This window comes from Tupaia chinensis, unplaced genomic scaffold (assembly GCF_000334495.1).
Source record: "Tupaia chinensis unplaced genomic scaffold, TupChi_1.0 Scaffold000460_1, whole genome shotgun sequence".
Taxonomy (NCBI): Eukaryota; Metazoa; Chordata; class Mammalia; order Scandentia; family Tupaiidae; genus Tupaia; species Tupaia belangeri.
Window position 1 is genome coordinate 1652097 of NW_006159969.1, and position 17996 is coordinate 1670092.

The 17996-nt window shown below is 38.1% G+C and overlaps 1 protein-coding gene and 1 pseudogene across 4 annotated transcripts in view; one reads left to right on the forward strand and one right to left on the reverse strand.

The window, feature by feature from the left end:
• The window catches only part of ANKIB1 (ankyrin repeat and IBR domain containing 1), a 167989-nt gene that overhangs the window by 82345 nt on the left and 67648 nt on the right, over nt 1-17996 (reverse strand). For all 4 annotated transcript variants that reach the window (XM_014590547.2, XM_006155542.3, XM_014590548.2 and 1 more), the window contains 2 exons: nt 12169-12351; nt 5454-5571 (listed from right to left, as the gene is read on the reverse strand). In XM_014590547.2, coding sequence (XP_014446033.1) covers nt 5454-5571; nt 12169-12351 — 301 coding nt within the window. The remainder of the gene's footprint in view (nt 1-5453; nt 5572-12168; nt 12352-17996) is intronic.
• Nucleotides 4219-4563, forward strand: LOC102491892 (dolichol-phosphate mannosyltransferase subunit 3-like; annotated as a pseudogene).

Here is a 17996-nt window from a genome sequence, read left to right on the forward strand (position 1 = left end):
CTGCCGTATCTCTCTGTTGAAGTCATGTGTCCTATAGGTAATTAAAAAATAATAACAAATAAAATTAAATTCTTTAAAAAGTTCCTCTAATTACAGTGAAATTACTGGTAAAAGTAGTCTTAGACGCCATATGATACTGTAATGATAAACTGCATTATCCACTGAATGCAGATGCCTATGGCAGAGATGGCTCTGCTGTAGAGTATAACTTGCCTGCAATTAAGTGTGGCCATGTGGTTGAATTCTGGTCAATGTTGAGTGATATATGCCACTTCAAAGATTTGCCAAAAAAATTTCCCACACTTACTCTTCCATGCTCTTTCTCCTACCTCTTTGGCTAGCTAGAACATAGATAATCCCCAGGGCACCCTCAGAAGCTACTTTGTGTAAGATGACAATCTGTCAGTTAAGGTCCTTTAATGATAATAGAGCAGAGCACTGTCCCACCTAATCTAAATGGAAATACTCTAGATCATTACATGATTAAGTAATGCTTACTGTGTTTGAGCCTCCATTTTTGTTTCAGTACCTTAGCTAACATAATTGTTACGCATAGCCCTCGACTTATGAATAGCTTGTCTTCTTTTCAGAGAGATCTACAGTATATTTAAACCCACTCTATATTTAAAAGTTTAAGCAAGGGACAATATATACCTTCTGTTGCTATGAACCTTATGCTAAAATTTTTTTAAAAAAATGTAACTTTACAGGTATATGAGCGAACATAAAGAGTTTATTTTGGTATGAAGAAATTTGAAATCCATATATAGTTGTTTTTTTTTCTTTCCTATTATGTACTTTCTGTGAACTTTCTGAAGACATTTTATACAATCTATTCATTTCATAATTACTTTGTGAGGGATCAGTATACTGGGTTGTTGGAAAAGACATGGTGTGTTTTATCAGTTTTTCTATGCAAAAACATGGCATGACTTTTCCAACAAATCAGTATGTTAAATATGTTACAGAAACAAGCAAGAAATTGAGGAAGTTCTCAGGTAAATATAGAAGAAAAGCAAATAAAGAGATTGCATTATTATAAATGTATTGACACATATGTCTGGGATTTAATGAGAATAGGAAGAATCTTAATGGAGACTTGAGAAGACACACTTAGAAAAGGCTTCCTTGAAGAGAGACTTCCAAAGACAAGTTGGAATAAAAAACTAGGTGAGACTAGTGCCAGACGATGAAGCAGTGGCTAAACAACTGGATCCACATGGTAAGGTCGTAAGTTCGGGTCCTGCGGTTTCTCTGTACATCCTGGCACACATGCCTAAGATTTGGGCTACTTGAAGCTGTGGTTGGATTGCAGCATGAGGGCCTTGTTTGGGTATGCCTTAACCCCCCCTCACAGAAACAATAAACTTTTTTTTTAAACTTTCTTTCTTTCTTTCTTTCTTTCTTTCTTTTTTGCTTTAGGGCGCGTGTGCTCACCAGACAGACAGAGAGAGACAGAGAGACAGAAAGCGAGAAATCACCCCCGGGGAGATGGCCACGCTGCAATCCCTTCTCCATTCTCCTCTTAGGATCTTGGGCATGCACGCACACATGCCCGACGTGAGTTTTAAGCCACCGGGTCTGGGACACGAACTGCGGTCGACTACGTGGGAGTCCAGCGACATAGCCATTACGCTAATTGCTGGTCCCTATTTACTTATTTTAATTTGACCAGATAGGGACAGAGTGAGAGAGAGAGAGAGAGGGAGGGAGAGTGAGTGAGAAAGCAAGCCACCAGGTCCAGGACTCGAACTGTGGTCAGCCATGTGGGAGTCCAGTTCCCTTAACTACCACACCACCTGCTGGCCCCAAGAAACAATAAACTTAAAAAAATAGAAAAGAAGTGGGAAGATTGACACTTCAGGTAAAGAAGCCTGTGTCACATGTCTATTAAAAAATCTGGATGATTTTAAGTCAGTGGAGAGCAAATAATGAGTATTCAACAGGGGATGACATGATAAAAGTTGTATTTTAGAAGTTTACTGTAATGGTGACATGAAAATTACCTGGGTGAAAGAGGAAAGGCTACATTGGAGACTCGGACTCAGTGCAAAATTTAGATGGAAAATAATGAGAACCTGAATTTCAGTCTGTGGCAGTGGGAATGGGAAGAGATATGGAGCATGCAGGTAAGCTGAGAGATATTTAGGAGGAGAAATGATGGGATTGTGGTCAGAAATAATAAAGATGAAGGAGTCAAGTATGACTTTCAAGTTTCTGGGTAGGGCAATTTAGTGAATCTTGGTGGGAAATATAAGTTTACCTGTGGACACCATTAGATTGAGGAGAAAATAATAAATATTCCATTTAGAAATACAGTCTAGAACACTTGATTAAATTCAGGTTGTGACATACTCTTTAGTGTTCAGGTGGGTTTTTTTTTGTTGTTGTTGTTTTTTTTTAGAGGTTTTTCGCTATAGGGCGCGTGCGCTCGCCAGACAGAGAGAGACAAAGAGATAGAAGGTGAGAAATCACCCCCCAGGGGGGATGGCCACGCCGCAATCCCTTCTCCTCCATTCTCCTCTCGGGATCTTGGGCACGCACGCACACGCGCCCGGCATGAGTTTTAAGCCACCAGGTCCGGGATGCAAACTGTAGTCGACTAGGTGGGAGTCCAGCGACATAGCCATTAGGCTAACTGCTGGTTCCCTTCCGCTGTTTTTTTTCAACCATTGGTTTCATTAGATAAATGTGCACAGCAATGCTTCTCAGAGAGTGGTCCACTTGGTAGACTTGTTTATAATACTTATTTTTATGCCTTATCCATACCTATACCTATATAAACTTAAGACTTTAAGGAGTTAGTCCTGAGAATCTATGTTTAATTTCCCAGATATCATGGTTTGATGTGTTCCCCTAAAATTCATGTGTTGAAATTTGATTGTAACCATATTAACAGAGTGGGAGCTTAATCTAACTCTGGGATTAAGAGGTGAACTTCTGAGAGTTAGTTAGATAAAGTCATCAGAGTGGGGGCCCCCTGATTGAATCCTGATGGATTTATAAGGAAAAAGAAAAGAGACACAGACATGAACACAAACACACAGACACACAAACTCTTGTCACGTGATGGCCCATGGCACCTGTGAACTATGCAGAAAGTCCCCATGAACAACGAGATGCTTAGTGGATGTGGCCCTTTGACCTTAGATCATCAAAACTATGAGCTAAATAAACCTCTATTCTTTGTTAGTGACAAATAAATGGACTAGAACACCAGGCAATTATTATTTCACTAAAATTTAAGAATCTGTGGAATATAAAATAGGAAAAGTCAACTGTAGAACCATGGAAAACACTGACATTAAAATGAAGGAAGTGATTCTGAAAGGTTATACATGAAACTTATTTATTGAGAGTTTTTTTGTTTGTTTGTTTGTTTTTTAATAGGGCGTGTGCACTCACTGGATAGACAGAAAGCAAGAAATCACCCCCTAGGGGGAATGGTCGTACTACAATCCCTTCCCCATTCTCCTCTTGGGATCTTGAGTACATCTGTATACACACCTGACATAAAATTCTTAAAAAATATTTTTTTATTTATTCATTCATTTATTTTAATCTGACCAGAGAGAGACAGAGAGAGAGAGAAAGAGAAAGTGAGAAAGCAAGCCACCAGGTCCAGTACTCAAACTGTAGTCAGCCATGTAGGAGTGTCCAATGCCTTAACCACTACACCACCTGCTAATTCTCTCCCTGTACCCCCATGAGTTTTTAGCTACCAGGTCTAGGATTCAAATCGCAATCAACTATGTGGGAGTCTAGTGACATAACCACTATGCCATCTGCTGGGCCCCTATGCCAAATTTATTAATAGTGATGATCAACAGATAATGGTATGTGGAGTTTAATTTTTTTCTAATAAGAATAATTTTGAAGGTGGCATTTTAGTTTTGTATAGATGGTGGTTAAAATAAGACAGCTAAAGTCTCGAAATGACTGGAATAGAATAGCTATTTACCTTTCTTTGTTAACATATTTTTTGCTATTATTTTTTAATTCAACAAATAACTTTCTTTTTTAAAAAAAGAATTTGAATCAGAAAACATTTTTCTTTAAAACAAGCCAAAATGTCAAATATCAAGTGTGCACTGAGAGGTTTCAAACCAGCATATAATAACTTCCAGAATGAATCATAAAGAGCTTACAAAGCTGCATACTTATGAAAATTTCCTAGGTAAAGCTGGTTAGATCTTAAAAAACAAAAAGTCTGGACGTGTTCATGCAGGGAAAGGAATAAATGGAGGAAAGGGAACCATGAATAAATTAGGACAACAGCTTTGGGGACTGGCACTCTTGGGCTCTGCTTGGGTGGCCCTGACCATGACAGCCCTGGGCTGGAACTGCTCTTGCCCTGCCAAGAGACGCTGTGGCCACTGCCCACCTACTTGCTAGTGTCTGCTAGCTGCTATGCCCTGGGGATTGTGGGTTATCACATGGCCACTTTTCATGACTGAAGAGAATGCCACCCATGAACTACAGAGCCAGATTCAAGAGGCCCAAGCCGACTTAGCCCGAAGAGGGCTGCGTTTCTGATACCCTAGGCTTTGTTCCTGCAGAAGCGCTCCCTCCCATTTTCCATTAAAGAGCAAGTTTACTTCAAAAAAAAAAAAAAAAAAAAAAAGAACAAAAAAACCTGACACACAAATTCCAGAATTCTTAAGTGCGGTAGTATATTCCTAAGTGATTTTCTAACTTTGTTTTGTGCAGTACATGGTAAGACACAGCTTCTACGTAAAACAAACACAATTGAACAACACTAATAACACAAGTATTAAGTATTTAACTGAACTACTACAATTTTATACTTGAATGACATTATTAAAAATTGCAATCAAAACCAGGACTAGGACTATGGATTCGAATGTCCAACTCCACTCAAATCAGACCCAATTCTAAACTGAGAAAAATCTTTATGTTGATTTAGTAGCTCAGTTTTTAAAGAAAAGTTTCCAATTTCTCCTCTTTGATTTATAGTCAATTTACACTTCAAATTGCAAAAGTTGTAAGGATGCTGTTAGAAATGCAGTAACTTCTTTTTTTTTTTTTTTTTTTGAGAGGTTTTTGCTATAGGGTGCGTGCGCTCGCCAGACAGACAGAGAGAGACAGAAACCTAGAAATCAGCCCCCAGGGGGGATGGCCACGCCTCAATCCCTTCTCCTCCATTCTCCTCTTGGGATCTTGGGCACGCACGCACACGCGCCTGGCGTGAGTTTTAAGCCACCAGGTCCGGGACGCGAACTGCGGTTGACTACATGAGAGTCCAGTCACATAGCCATTACACTAACTGCTGGTCCTAGTAATGCAGTAACTTCTACACATAAAAAAGCTCAGACTTGTTTAATAAATCATTTTAAATGATTTATAGTAAATTATGAAAATAGCCATCTTTTAACTGAAACGTTTCAAAAGGCACCCATGTTATCCAAAGCATAAGACATTTCTTTCATTACCATGAGCTCGAAGTAAAGCTTCAGCAGTAAATAGAGGAGCCTGAAGCATGTCTGCAGTTTCCACAATTAGCATATCTTTCAATCTGCGAAGATCCTGAGGCCTTAATCCTTCATATGGCTTTGAAAAGAAGAAAAATAAAGTTAAATCGGCTACTTTATTCTTAGGAAGTATCAAAATACCTATAAACATATATACATGATTATCCTTATTTAATCTTCCCATTTCAATTTTGTTACTGAAGTTCAAAAGTCTTTTTCATGCTCCACTACCACAAACTTCAAACTATCCTTTTACAAGTGTCTTTTAAGCTGGAAAGTGGATGCTATGGCTTCATGTACTTTATTATTCTAAAAATGAAAGTATCATACTATCATGGTAAGACCATCTTCAGTTTTGAAGCAATAACCTTTACTAACGGTCTCATGTAATTTTATCAGTCTGTTCTTTTTGTAAATCACTTGTGTGTGAATATTTATGTATTCATTTAGGTACACTATTATAGTAGTTACTCACTCATCAATAATTTACACTTGTTAAAAACTCATAATTGCTATTTCACTGGATAAGAAGGGATTACGGCATGGCCATCCACCCGGGGGGTGATTTCTTGCTTTCTGTCTTTCTGTTTCTTTTTTTTTTGGAAAGGTTTTCGCTATAGGGTGCGTGCACTCGCCAGACAGACAGAGAGAGACATAGAGACAGAAAGCGAGAAATCACCCCCCAGGGGGCAAGGTCACGTCACAATCCCTTCTCCTCCATTCTCCTCTTGGGATCTTGGGCACGCACACACACGCACCCAGCATGAGTTTTAAGCCACCGAGTCCGGGACAAGAACCGTGGTCGACTATGTGGGAGTCCAGTGACATAGCCATTACGCTAACTGCTGGTTCCCCTCTGTCTTTCTGTTTCTATCTTTCTGGTGAACGTACACACCTGTAGCAAAAAGCTCTCTAAAAAAAAGAAAAAAAAAGTTCTAAAAGGTGGAACCAGTGGATGGTTGTAATCATTATGTTGCTAGACTCCCACATAGTCAACCACGGTTAGAGACCTGAACTCAGTGGCTTAAAACTCACACTGGAAACACGTGCGTGCATGCCCGAAATCCTGAGAGGAAAATGGAGCAGAGACTGCAGCATAGATATCCCCCTTGGGAGGTGATTTCTCACTTTCTGTCTCTGTTTCTCTAGTGACTGCACATACCCTATCACAAAAATCTCTTTAAAAAAAAGTTTTAAAAAGCCACTTGTAGTATTTCTTTTTTGTTTTCTCGAATATTTTGTTGTAGTCTTTGCTCTTGTTTTTTCTGTGAACTGTAGACTTAATCAAATTCCAACTATTTGTGATTGCTAGAGAGATTATATGATACCTATTAATTAATTTGGAAAGAAACGACAATGTCATATTCTTCAGATTTCTTACTCATAAACACAGTATCTCCGTTTATTGAAGTGTTCTTTAATGCTTCTTTGTTTTCTAGCTATAGATGCTACAACATCTAAAGCTTCTTTTACTTTTGTTGTCCTTTATCAATTTTGTTTAGCAGAAATCATATAAAGAATACTCTTAACCATTCAAAATTTATTGTAAGATTTTTACAATACTTGTTTCAAGTGCTTTTCAAAACAAGAGGCAAAATTTCATAAAGCTGTAACAGCCTGTGATGTGTTTTCCCCGTTCCATTTCCTTAATCTCCCCTATCCTTGCCTATGACAATCACTAACAATTTGATTTATAACTGTCAGCTTATGGCATAAAATTACATGTGTCATTAGGCAATTTTTTTCCTCAATTTTATTCAATAATGGGTTTTTATCATTGATATCAATTCACTAATCTATACCATTTCTTTACATAGAAGTAACCCATTTACTGCCACAAGCATAAAACTAAAGGCCATAGCTTAAAAAATAGTAGGAATTCCCAAGTACTTATCAGAAAAACAACCCCTGAGAATATCCTCTAGCAACATCTATCTCAGTTTTCAGAGAACTCTGAGTACTTAACAAACCTCGCCAGATCTAGAACTTGAACCATGGTTGGCCATGTGGGAGTCCAGCACCCTAACCACCATGCCACCTGCTGGTCCCATGATTAAGGTTTTAAAAATGCGTGCAGTTTTAAACTTAACTAACACTACAAGAAAAATAGTTCCTGAGGGACAGAGATATACTTCCTTCATGAACACGAACATATCCACTCCCAATCTCTGCACAGAACTGTAATTAGGTCATGTGACGCATTTCAATACACTGCTCAATCCCAAGTGGGCACTAGCTCATTCTTCTGCAGGAAGGATTAAAATGAAGGTGCCTTTCTCTTTTTTGCAAACATAAACTGCTTCTATTTTCAGATTAAACACAAATCAGCAATAACCTTCAAAGTAGTACTAATACATAGGGAAAAAAAAGAAACTTTGAATTAAAGGACCTCTTTTACATTAGTCACATACTACTGCTATCAAAAACCATTGAAGAAATGTAAAGCAGTCTAACATGCAACTGCATCACTTTAATACTGTTTAACTGACAATTATCTTCAAAAACTGTTTCAAAAAGACTATAGTATAGAGGAATTACGAAGTAAATCTTTGTTTTTGTTATTTTTTTTTCCCCACAATGAAAACTGTCTCTCCCCGCTAGACTGTACAGGTAAAACATGTTGTAAAAGAAAAGAAAGAATGGGCACTTATTTACCCAACTATATTGATAACTTAAAATGAAGATGTTAAAGACACTCTTGGGAAAGAGAATACTTCTAATTTGCCTTAATACTAATCTCTCATTAGCTGATCCACAAGGTTAGACTTGAAGGGAAAAGGGAAATAAAACACCAACGAAAGACTTGATAATTCTTAGACCCTTCTTTTCATTTCAGTTTCCTTTCTCTTTACTTAGTTGTTTTTGTCTGGGCATCAAGACCTAGGCTACCTTGACCTGTTCTCTGATCTAATAGGAAGGCAGCTGCTCCTTCAGAGCAGGGAACATTAAACCTTTTAGCCATGAGGCCAGCTAATGCAGTTTATGGGCTCCTTTCCACAAAAAGAACAAAAGAACCTTGGGCCTTCTGGAGTTACAGACTGGGAAAGTGGGGGGGGAGGGGGAGATTCTTTAGATTTTTTTTTTTTTTTTTTTAATGATGGGGAATGGACACATGCAGGAGGGAGGGAGGTTGTCAAACAAAAACATCCTTAACAGCATCTCATCACAGTTTGATCCCCTTCCCTCAGCCTTCCAGTTCCTTGGGATCCTGGGCGCCCATGTCCCAATCCAGTGTGCTTTCAAGCCAACCCAGGGATCCAAATCCACAGAAGGGTCATATAGCTTCTGAGTTCATAGGGCACTTCTGTTACCCCTGTGCCACTGCAGCTGGGTCAAATGGACTTGTACAGCAATATAATGTCTACTTTTTCCTTCACTTACTCAGATGTAGTCACATAATTTTCTTCCTATAGGGTCAAACCCCTACCTAAGCCTAATACTCATTAGTTTCTCTAGTCTTTTTTTTTTAAAAAGAATTTATTATTATTATTGTTACTGTTATTTAATTTCCTATAAGGCTCATGAGACAGTGAGAATGCAAGACACCAGGTCCAGGACTTGAACTGTGATCAGCTATGTGAGTGTTCAGTGTCTTAACCGTCACACCACCTGCTGGCACCTCTCTAGTCTTTAAGGATTTAAATAAATTTAAATTCCAGCCATCACTGGAATTCATCGTTTTGTTTTTATTTCTTTACAGCAGTTAAGTACTAACTAAAATTATGCTAAAATTATTTGTGTAGGGGCCAGTAGGTGGTAAAGTAGTTAAAGTGCTGGACTCCCACCTGGCTGACCACAGTTTGAATCCTAGGCCCAGTTACTTGAAATACACTGGGTGTGAGACCAGCAGTTTGTGTAATGACTATGTCGCTGGACCCCCATGTAGTCAACCGTGGCTCGAGTCCCCAACCCAGGGGCTTAAACTCATGCCGGGTGCGTGTATGTGTGTGCCCAAGATCCCAAGAGGAGAATGGAGAAGGGATTGTGGCATGGTTATCCCTCCCCAGGAGGGTATTTCTCGCTTTCTGTCTGGCGAGCACATGCGCTCTATGACAAAAACCTCTCTCTCAAAAGAAAAAAAAAAAAAGAAAGAAAGAAGAAAAAAGAAATACACTGGCAGCATGTGTGAGCATGCCTAAAATCCTGAGAGGAGAATGGAGAAGAGATTGTGGCTTCTTACTTTCTCTGTCTCTCCATTAAGAGCACATGCCTGATAGCAAATACCTCTCTTGAAAAAATAAAAAAAAATTTGTGTGTTTCTTTCTAACTGCTGGAAATACAATCACCCATAGGGCAGGTGTTTATCTTTGTTCTTCACTGTTAGCTCTAGGCATATGGTGTCTGGCAGAGTAGTCAGAATTTTGATATGAATATATAATGCTATATACTGTGCAGATCATTAAATATATCAAGAACTTAGCTAAAATATACATTTTACCTTAAGAACACAACTTTTTAATGTTACCTAATTATGTGACTTAGTACTACAAGACCAGGTTAAATCACTAACATAGGCAAAGTGATCTGGAGTTGACCAGTCAAACTAGAAGGTAAAAGCATTTTCTTTTAATTAAGTAAAACTCACATACATAAATTAGCCATTGTAAAATGTGTAAGTTAATGGCTGCTAGTACATTCGTAATGTTGTACGCTCACCATTTCTAACTAGTTACAAAACATTTTCATCACTGTAAAAAGAAACACTCCCCCTCAAAAAAGAAAACCCCATACCCATTAAGCAACATTCTTTATTCCTCCCTCCCTCCCCCAAACAAACTGTTTTGTTTTTATACTGGTTTTATAATTTTTTTCCTAGGCACATACAAACCAGTAGTTATATTATTCCTTCTAGAATCAAGTTAGCATTGAACATGAGGAATAAAAATCATTTTGGGAGGAAAGGATTTATTGTGTTAGTTTATTTAAGAACTACCTGTGGATGCCTACTTTGTGTAAGTAGTGTGTCAGACACTGAAAATATTATACTCTGTTGAGTAAGGCAGCTAGGCTTCTAGCCAATATGGAGTTGAAAATCTAATAGGTAAGAAAGGCTAGCAACAAGTAAACAAATACATACACAAAATGTGTGACTATAGCACATGCTGGATCCTATGTAGAATCAATACAGTACAAAGTTTTAGATGGACAGGAGGAATAGGTTTTGAGATCTATCGCGTAGCAGGGTGACTGTAGTCGATAATAATATATTGTATATTTTGAAATAACTAAATTTCAAATGTCTTACATAAAAATTATAGGCAAGTTATACAATAGATAGGTTAGTTTGATTTTAGTTGTTCCACATTGTGTGTATATACACACATAACATTGTACCCCCTACATGTATACAAACATGATTTGTCAGTCGAAAATATTAGTAAAAAACAGAATTTAAAACATAAAATAACAAGATATTATTTTAAAGGATAATAGAAGAGGGGGACCTATTTTAGAAAGAAAAAGCTGAGACTATTTCTCTGAGCCAGCCAGGATAATAACTGGGAAAGGATATCAGAGAGGAAAAAGCAAATGCAAAAAACTTGGTGTAGTCTAAATATTACAAGTAAAGTAAAGAATACTGGGTGAAAAGGTATGAAATGATGCTGAGAGGTAGGTAGTAGTCAGGCTGTATAAGAACTTACATCTGAGCAAATAGTTTGTAATTTATTCTAAGTAGAATGAAAAGTCACTAAATGACTTAAAGTATATAATTTAAATTAAAAATGTCACTCTGGATCCTGTGAATAAAACTGATTCTAAAGGTACAAGAACAGAACGAAGGAGAACAGTAACAAAAGTATTGAAGTAGTTCAGAGGAGAAGTGATGATGGTGAGGGCATAGGAGGAAGAGGTAAAGATTGGGAAGAGTATGAATTTAGGTTACATTTTTTGAGGTAGAATTGACAGGATTCCCCAGTTGGATGTGAGAGTTAAGGAACATGAGGAATCAAGGAAGTCTGTCATGTTTATGCTTGAGGAACTCAGTGGATGGAGGTAATGTTTACTGAGACAGGGAAACTTCTAGAAAAACCCAAAGAGAATGTTATCATCAAACCAAGGGAAGTCTGTTTGACAAGGAAGAGAGTGGTCAACTGTGTCAAGTGCTGCTGAGGAATTCAAGAAAGACAAAATAACTACTGGGTTTGGCAATGTGTGACTCCATGACAAGTACAGTTCCATGAAGGAACTAAAAAAAGAGAGTACAGTCACAGTAGAGTGAGCTGAAGAGTGAACAGAGGGTGAGAATGGTGGTATGTACAGACAGAGCTGAAGTTTTGTTTCCCTCCTGTGAAGATCAGTGAGATGGGGCTAAGACTAAAGGGGAAAGGAACTAGGGTGGGGAAAAGTGGTCAACTGGAGTTACCAAATCTTATCTGTTGATTAAGAGCAATCCAGAGAGAAGAAGAGTCTAAGGAACAGGAGAACTGGAGCTCTGGAGAAGTAGGAGTAGGTAGGATTCATACCATACATCAGCACCTCTATCTATATAAGTAGACATACACATATATGATAGAGAAAAGACTCTCTACTCCCAGGTTTTCTAGATGTATTTTTTACTTATAACCACAAAGATGACAATATATTTAGCATATTATAAAGACCACATAAACCAAATTTTAAAGAAGAAAAAATGTAAAATTTAAAATAGAAGCTAAAATTATCATCACATACTTACCTCTCGTTTATCTAAAGCAGCATATTCAGCCTCTATTTCTTCAGCTTCGGGATCCCGTGAGAATACCATCTGAGATTCCAGATTGAGGGCCAAATCTTTGTGATGTTGCTTTTCAGCACAGTCACAAGGGGTATCTTTATTTTCATTTTCTGCAAACAAGTCTCCTCCATGCTTTACTAAAAGCTAAAAAAGTTTTTGCAACCATAAATTAAAATGACAAAGTATTTCATTCTAAATATTCAAAAACATTAAAAATATAGTAACAGTATAATAAAATGCTAAAATTATTTACAGCATGTATTTGAAATGATATAAAGTTATTTAAATATCAGTAGTTTCTGATTTTAAGATTAGAAATTCTTGTTTTTCAATAATAAAAAGTGTTCCTTTGGTTAAAACAATGAGACCAGAAGATGTCGTAATGGTTATGTTGCTGGACTCCCATGTGGTCGACTGCAGTTTGAGTCTCAGCTCCGGCAGCTTAAAACTCAAGCCAAGTGTGTGTATATGCATGCTCAAGATTCAGATAGAATGGAAAAGAAGGGATTGCAAAGTGGCTATCTCCCCTGGGGAATAATATTTTGCTTTCTGTCTGTCTCTCTGGCAAGAGCCCGTGTCATATAGCAAAATATCTTAAACACACAAACAAAAAATAACAAAGAAACAATTTCTTAAATTTTAAAAATAAATTTTTAAACATTTCACTAAAAAATATTTACACTTAAAAAAGAGTGTTTATAGTTATTCATTATTATACCTTTAAAAATTTCTTGCAATTTCTATAAGCCTTTCTTATACAAGGACACTGCTGATACTATTACTTTACCCAGTAATATCTAGACTTCCTGACATAGCAGACAAAAATTTTCACGGTATTCAGTATCCAATGAAACACTGAAATAAAATTACGATCAGCCAGTCACTGAGAAGACCTGTTCTCAATACTCCTCAAAATAAGTGATGGACATAGCCACTGATAGCCAAGTTTTGGCCTAAAGGGACCCAGTAATGAAAATGAATGGGAGAGGGGTAGCAGGTGGCATCATCGTTAAGATGATGGACTCCCAGATGGTCAGACACAGTTCAAGTGTTGGACCTGGAGGTTGAAACTCATGCCAGGTGTATATGGATACAGGCACAAAATCCCAAGAGGAGAATGGAGAAGGAATTGTGGCACGGACATGCCCTTCGGGGGTGTGATTTCTCACTTTTTCTCTCTCTGTCTCAGGTGAGCACACCTGCCTTATGGCAGAAATCTCTCTCTAAAAAAAAGTACATGGAATAATGACTTGCTTGCTTTAGAGGTTTCACTTGGCTCTGCAGAAACTGAATATATTGTTACTAAGGTATAATTTGAAGTTTCCACATTATGTCTGCAGAGACCTTAAGAAGAGCATGAATGCTATGAGAGCCACAATCTATGAAAACCCCAAAAGACAGCCTGACAGTCATGAAGATTCTTTCATAGGATTCAGACATATTCATAATAAGTGGTAGTAGTCAATCACAGTTTATGATTGTTTTCTAAGTGCCAAGAACTATGTTAAGCACTTTAAATATACATTCTCACATAACATTAACAACTCTTTATTGACGGGGTATTATATCTCAGAGAAGTTTAATAACTTAACCAAAGTTATGCAGATAGTAAATAGTAAAACTAGAATTCAGATATAAGTCTGATGAAGTTTTTAACCATGAGTGGATATCGTACGGACTCACAGTATAGGCTGATGACATAAATGACAGTCCATTTCTTTCTTCTTTTAAATATTTGCCAGAGTATGTGCACTTGACAGAGAGAGAGAAAAAGTGGGAAAGCACCTCCTATGGGCAACAGTCACATGTAATCCCTTCTCCTCCATTGCATGCACATGCATCCAATGTGTTTTTTAAGCTGCTAGGTCTCCAACTCAAATTGCAGAGTCAGCCATGTGGCACATAGCCATCTTAACCATCATGCCATTGGCTGGCCCATGCCCTACCTCCTCTTTATGATCTAAATGTGAATTGAATGCCTTTTAGAGGCTTTCATTTTGTATGACGGTTAATCACATAGTAGCTTTTTTTCATTTTCTTCTAAATAACACACAAAGACAACAAACACAGCTGAACAACACACAGACTTTCTGGTAAAGTTCTTTGGAGCTGGAATCCTTATGGTTCTCCTACACTCATCCAATAGTCGTGACAAAATAAGTGACTCATGTCAAGTCAGGTCTGGAAGTCATGGACTAACTTGACAAACACACTGGATTTGACTCCAGTTTCTTGTTCTAGGCCAGGAATATGCCTCAGAGCTATGGTAGTTTTTGGTTTTGTTTTTGTTTTGTTTTGTTTTTTTTAGAGGTTTTTGCTATAGGGCACGTGCGCTCGCCAGACAGACAGAGAGAGAGAGAGACACGGAGAGACAGAAAGCAAGAAATCACCCCCCAGGGGGGATGGTCATGCCACAATCCCTTCTCCTCCATTCTCCTTTCGGGATCTTGGGCACGCACGCACATGCGCCTGGCGTGAGTTTTAAGCTACCGGGTCTGGGACACGAACCGCGGTCGATTACGTGGGAGTCCAGCGACATAGCCATTACGCTAACTGCTGGTCCCAGAGCTAAGGTGGTTTTAAAGCTTGTTTTTTAAGTTGTAAAAATAAGAAAACAGAGCCAGTCAGTGGCATAGTGGTTAAGGTGGCTGGATCCCACATGGCTAGCTGCATAGTGTGCGTCCCGGATCCAGATGCTTGAAAAACACTCCAAGTGTGTGTGCACCTGCCCAAAATCCTGGGAGGAGAATGAAAAAGGAATTGTGGCATGGCCATCTCCCTCAGGGGGTGATTTTTCACCTTTTATCCTTTCTCTCTGCCTTTGGCAAGAACACATACTCTATAGCAAAAAAACTAAACACATGTACACACAAAAAATTAATATCTGTCCCTTTACAAAGAAAATTTCTTGAGGATAGCTCTAAGTAGTCATTATTATAGTCACTTCCTACAGACTGATGGCAAGGTCATATCAGCTACCTTCCACCTGGATTTATTATCATTATTTTCTAAAGAGCATATTTATTTTTAAATAATTATTTAATTTTACTTATTATTATTATTACTGTTATTTAATTTGCTATACAGCAAATTAAGTAGTAATGTGCTCACCAGTGAGAGAAAGAGGAAAAGTGAGAAAACAAGCCTCGAGGTCTAGAATTTGAACCATGGTCAGCCATGTGGGAATCCAGTGTCTTAACCACCATGCCACCAGTTGTATCAACTGGGAGCTTGTAAGAAATGCAGAACCCTAGCCTAACTGCCCAACTCTCTCCCATCCTAGGCCTCTAAACCAGAATTTGGTTCAGATCTCCTTGAGATTCCTATGAACATACATGATTGAGAAGCAATATTCCTAGAGTACAATCAGTGTGGCTGTGAAAATTGATGCATTTTTATTATCTAACTTATTCCTGATATATACAGCAGGGTCAATTACTATTTTTAGCCTCTCAGCTTCACAGATTATCCAAAACCTGAATATAAAATAAAGTTTAGCTTCTGACTGCTACAGAACTGGGAGCTGAGTTTGTTCTCTGGGTCTCTATTTAGAGTTGTAGAAAATGATTTCTGAAGAGTACACACTAGGTTAACTTTCAAAGTCACGATTTACTTTCACAATAAATATTACCATAGAAGAGATACTAAATGTTAGCAAACCAGACTAATCATCTCTAACTTAACATCTCAGTCTTCCTTAATAAAAGCAAAGACAACAAAGTTTAAGAAGTTGTGTACTAAAAGAATCTCAGTAAGGGAAACCGTCTTAAAAGAATATGCTGGCATATGGAATTCATTCACTGAAGTGTTAAACAAAAACATGTGAGAGGACGTGTGAGAAGCCACTGCTGAAAGTTACTGTTGACCACTGTTACAATTTGGGTGCCACTGATTGTAAGGAGTTTCCAGATGAGTTTGGAGTAGGGATGAGGTGATCACAATTGCTGCACTTACGAGAAACTTGTAATAGGTTATGAAATAGAAGATCCTTGTAGTGAAAATCTACTTGTGTGCTACCTTTGGCATAAAAGCTAGCTAATAGCAGTCCTGCCTGACATTGAAGGTGAGGATGTTAAAAAGCTAAAAACTTTTTTAAATTTGCATGAGCAAAGTTAAAAAGTCAGCTTGCTGACTTTTGGGCATAAGGTCAGAAATACCAATAAGTGAGAGACTATCAGGTGGAGATAACTTTTAAATTGCTGATGCATATAGTCAGGTGTTCTGTTTGGACATAACGGGGAGTAACATCTGGTTTTGAAAAGGTACTTTTAAAATGCTTCAAACAAAGCATACCACCTATCATTTTCCTCATTCTCAAATAAGCTAAGGAGGAATGAATCATTTATTCAGCTATGGTCTCTAGCCTACTTCAAACATGTAGTGGTACATAACATGTACCTTAAAAGAAACATGAAATCACCATCTAAGCTCTATGAGCTCTATTCTGCATTTCTTTCCATTCACAATTCCAGAGGAGGAGAGGTAGGGCTTGAACAACAAATTGAGAGCAATCATGGAAGCTGATCCTCTTATAACTGCACAAGAAGTTGCCAAAGAACTCAATGTAGATCATTCTATGGTCATTTGGCATTTGCAGTACATCGAGAAGGTGAAAAATCTTATTAAGTAAGTGCCTCATAAACTGAGTGGAAAAAAAACCACATCATTTTGAAGTGTAGCCTTCTCTTATTCTACAAAACAATGAACCATTTCTTGATCACGATAAACCATTTCTTGATTAGGATGTGACATGTGAAGAAAAGTGGATTTTACATAACAAGCGATGATTAGCTCAGTGGCTAGACTTAGAAGAAGCTCCAAAGCACTTCCCAAAGCCAAAAAGTCATGGTCATTATTTGGTGTGGTCTGATCCACCACAGTTTTCTGGATCCTGGCAAAAACAATACACCTGAGAAGTATGTAGGAAGCAAACCAATGGGATGCACTGAAAGGTGCGATCAACAGGAAGGACCTACTCCTTCATGACAATGCCCAACCAAGAGTCACACAACTAACACTTCCAGAAAGTTGAAAGAATTGATCTACAAAGTTTTGTCTCATCCACTATATTTGCCTGACCTCTTTCTTACCAATCAAATACTACTACTTCAAGCATTCTGGTAACTTTTTGATAGGGAAAAATGCTTCCACAACTAGCAGGATGGAGAAGATACTTTCCAAGAATCTACTGACTTCTGAAGCATGGATTTTTACACTATAGGAATAAACATTTCTTTCTTTCTTTCTTTCTTTTTGAGAGGTTTTTGCTATAGGGAGCGTGTGCTTGCCAGACAGAGAAAGACAGAGAGATAGAAAAGCGAGAAATCACCCCCCCTCCCAGGGGGGATTGCCACACCATAATCTCCTCCGTTCTCCTCTCAGGATCTTGGGCAAGCACACACACGCATCCGACGTGAGTTTTAAGCCACTGGGTCCAGGATGCAAAACGCGGTCGACTACATGGGAGTCCAGCAACATAGCCATTACGCTAACTGCTGGTCCCCATAAACATTTATTTCTTGTTGGCAAAAATGTGTTGACTATAGTGGTTTCTAGTTTGTTTAATAAAGATGTGTTTAAGTCAGGTTATAATGATTTAAAATTCATGGTCCAAAACCTCAATTGCTTTTGCACCAACATAATATGAATCACTTTGGGATTTTGTTAAACTGTAAAAACAGATTCAGATCCACCCGGTCTGGGATAGGGCCCAAAATTCTGAATTTCCAACTTCATCATGGTTTGAGTCCTGGACCTGGCAGCTTAAAACTCACACCAGGTAGGACCCG